The sequence below is a fragment of the Manihot esculenta genome, chromosome 11 (assembly GCF_001659605.2).
Source record: "Manihot esculenta cultivar AM560-2 chromosome 11, M.esculenta_v8, whole genome shotgun sequence".
Taxonomy (NCBI): domain Eukaryota; kingdom Viridiplantae; phylum Streptophyta; class Magnoliopsida; order Malpighiales; family Euphorbiaceae; genus Manihot; species Manihot esculenta.
The window spans coordinates 16,011,654-16,012,812 of NC_035171.2; the positions used below are offsets into that span (position 1 = coordinate 16,011,654).

Here is a 1,159-nt window from a genome sequence, read left to right on the forward strand (position 1 = left end):
AGCCATCCTTACAAATTGAAAGCTAAGACTTATTTATATTAATTAAATAAATTTTAATTTAATAACATGAAAATCATATTTGAAAAAAGTAGAAATTTGAGTTTATGAAATCTCTACATATATATAGTAACAATTTTTTTTTTAGTGTAATTTATATACTTCCCATTTATCAAAAATTAAAAAATGAAATACATATTGCTATATTAAAAGGAAAAAAATATAATGATTTAGTTTGGTCAATCATATCTTTATGATCTGCATTAAGAAAAAGAAATATTGCAATTAAATAAAATTAATTGAAAAATTAAGTTTTCCCTGTTAAGAAATTAGCTCTTTAATTAACAAGATGATCTACGATCATATTTACTCGAGTAGCATAAAGAGAATAAGTAAAGAAAAGGAGAAAAAAAAAAGTGTTAAGCATTTTAGTGAGAAGTAGTAGCATTGATGAATTCATCTTCAGGACATGGAAGTGTGAGACCTCCCATTGGATAACTGAAATCGAACTCTTCTTCAGCTTGACTTAACAATTTCTGAAACGAAGGTTTCTTCAAATACGAAATTGGAACTACAAATCTCTTCTTCTTCTTCTTCTGTTCCTCTCCCACGTAAATCACAAAATGTCCTCTAGGAACATCATCTCTAGGACCTGATGTAGATGCTTGCTGCAGAAATGAATGTTTAGTAGACAAAGACTTCCTGCGAATAACATCCTTAGCATAACAAATCATCTCTGTCAGACGAATACCCATCTCCAAAACACACCACCATTGATGATTCTCGAGTGGGTTTCAGACCTTGCAGTATATAAAGAAGGAGAGGAAGGTCAGATACTCAGAGAAGAAAGGAGAGATTGATAACATAAGACATTATTAATTATATTGCACGGCAACAACTTGTGTTTTGTCCTCGCTTTAGGGAAATTGTGTTGAGGACCCAATGATGCTAAAAATAGTAAATATAAATCTTTCTAAGTTTTGATTTGTTGTGCATTGTGGAACTTCTTGGCGTCAGTTTGCTCATTTTATTGGCTACTAGATCCGGGAAATCATCAAGATTTTCATGGGTTTTTCCTTTAATTTCTCTCTTTTTTTTTTTTTTTTTTTTTCTCGTTCATGCTCTGAAAATTTAGGTCAGATTACTATGATGAGCCAGATAT

General features: G+C 30.6%; 1 protein-coding gene across 1 annotated transcript; it reads right to left on the minus strand.

Annotated features, from left to right (window-relative positions):
• Nucleotides 1-385: 385 nt before the first annotated feature.
• On the minus strand, nt 386-755 carry LOC110626208 (auxin-responsive protein SAUR21). Its single transcript, XM_021771988.1, has one exon. It carries the CDS (start codon nt 750-752, stop codon nt 426-428), a length of 327 nt encoding a protein of 108 aa, XP_021627680.1. The 5' UTR covers nt 753-755; the 3' UTR covers nt 386-425.
• Nucleotides 756-1,159: the final 404 nt, after the last annotated feature.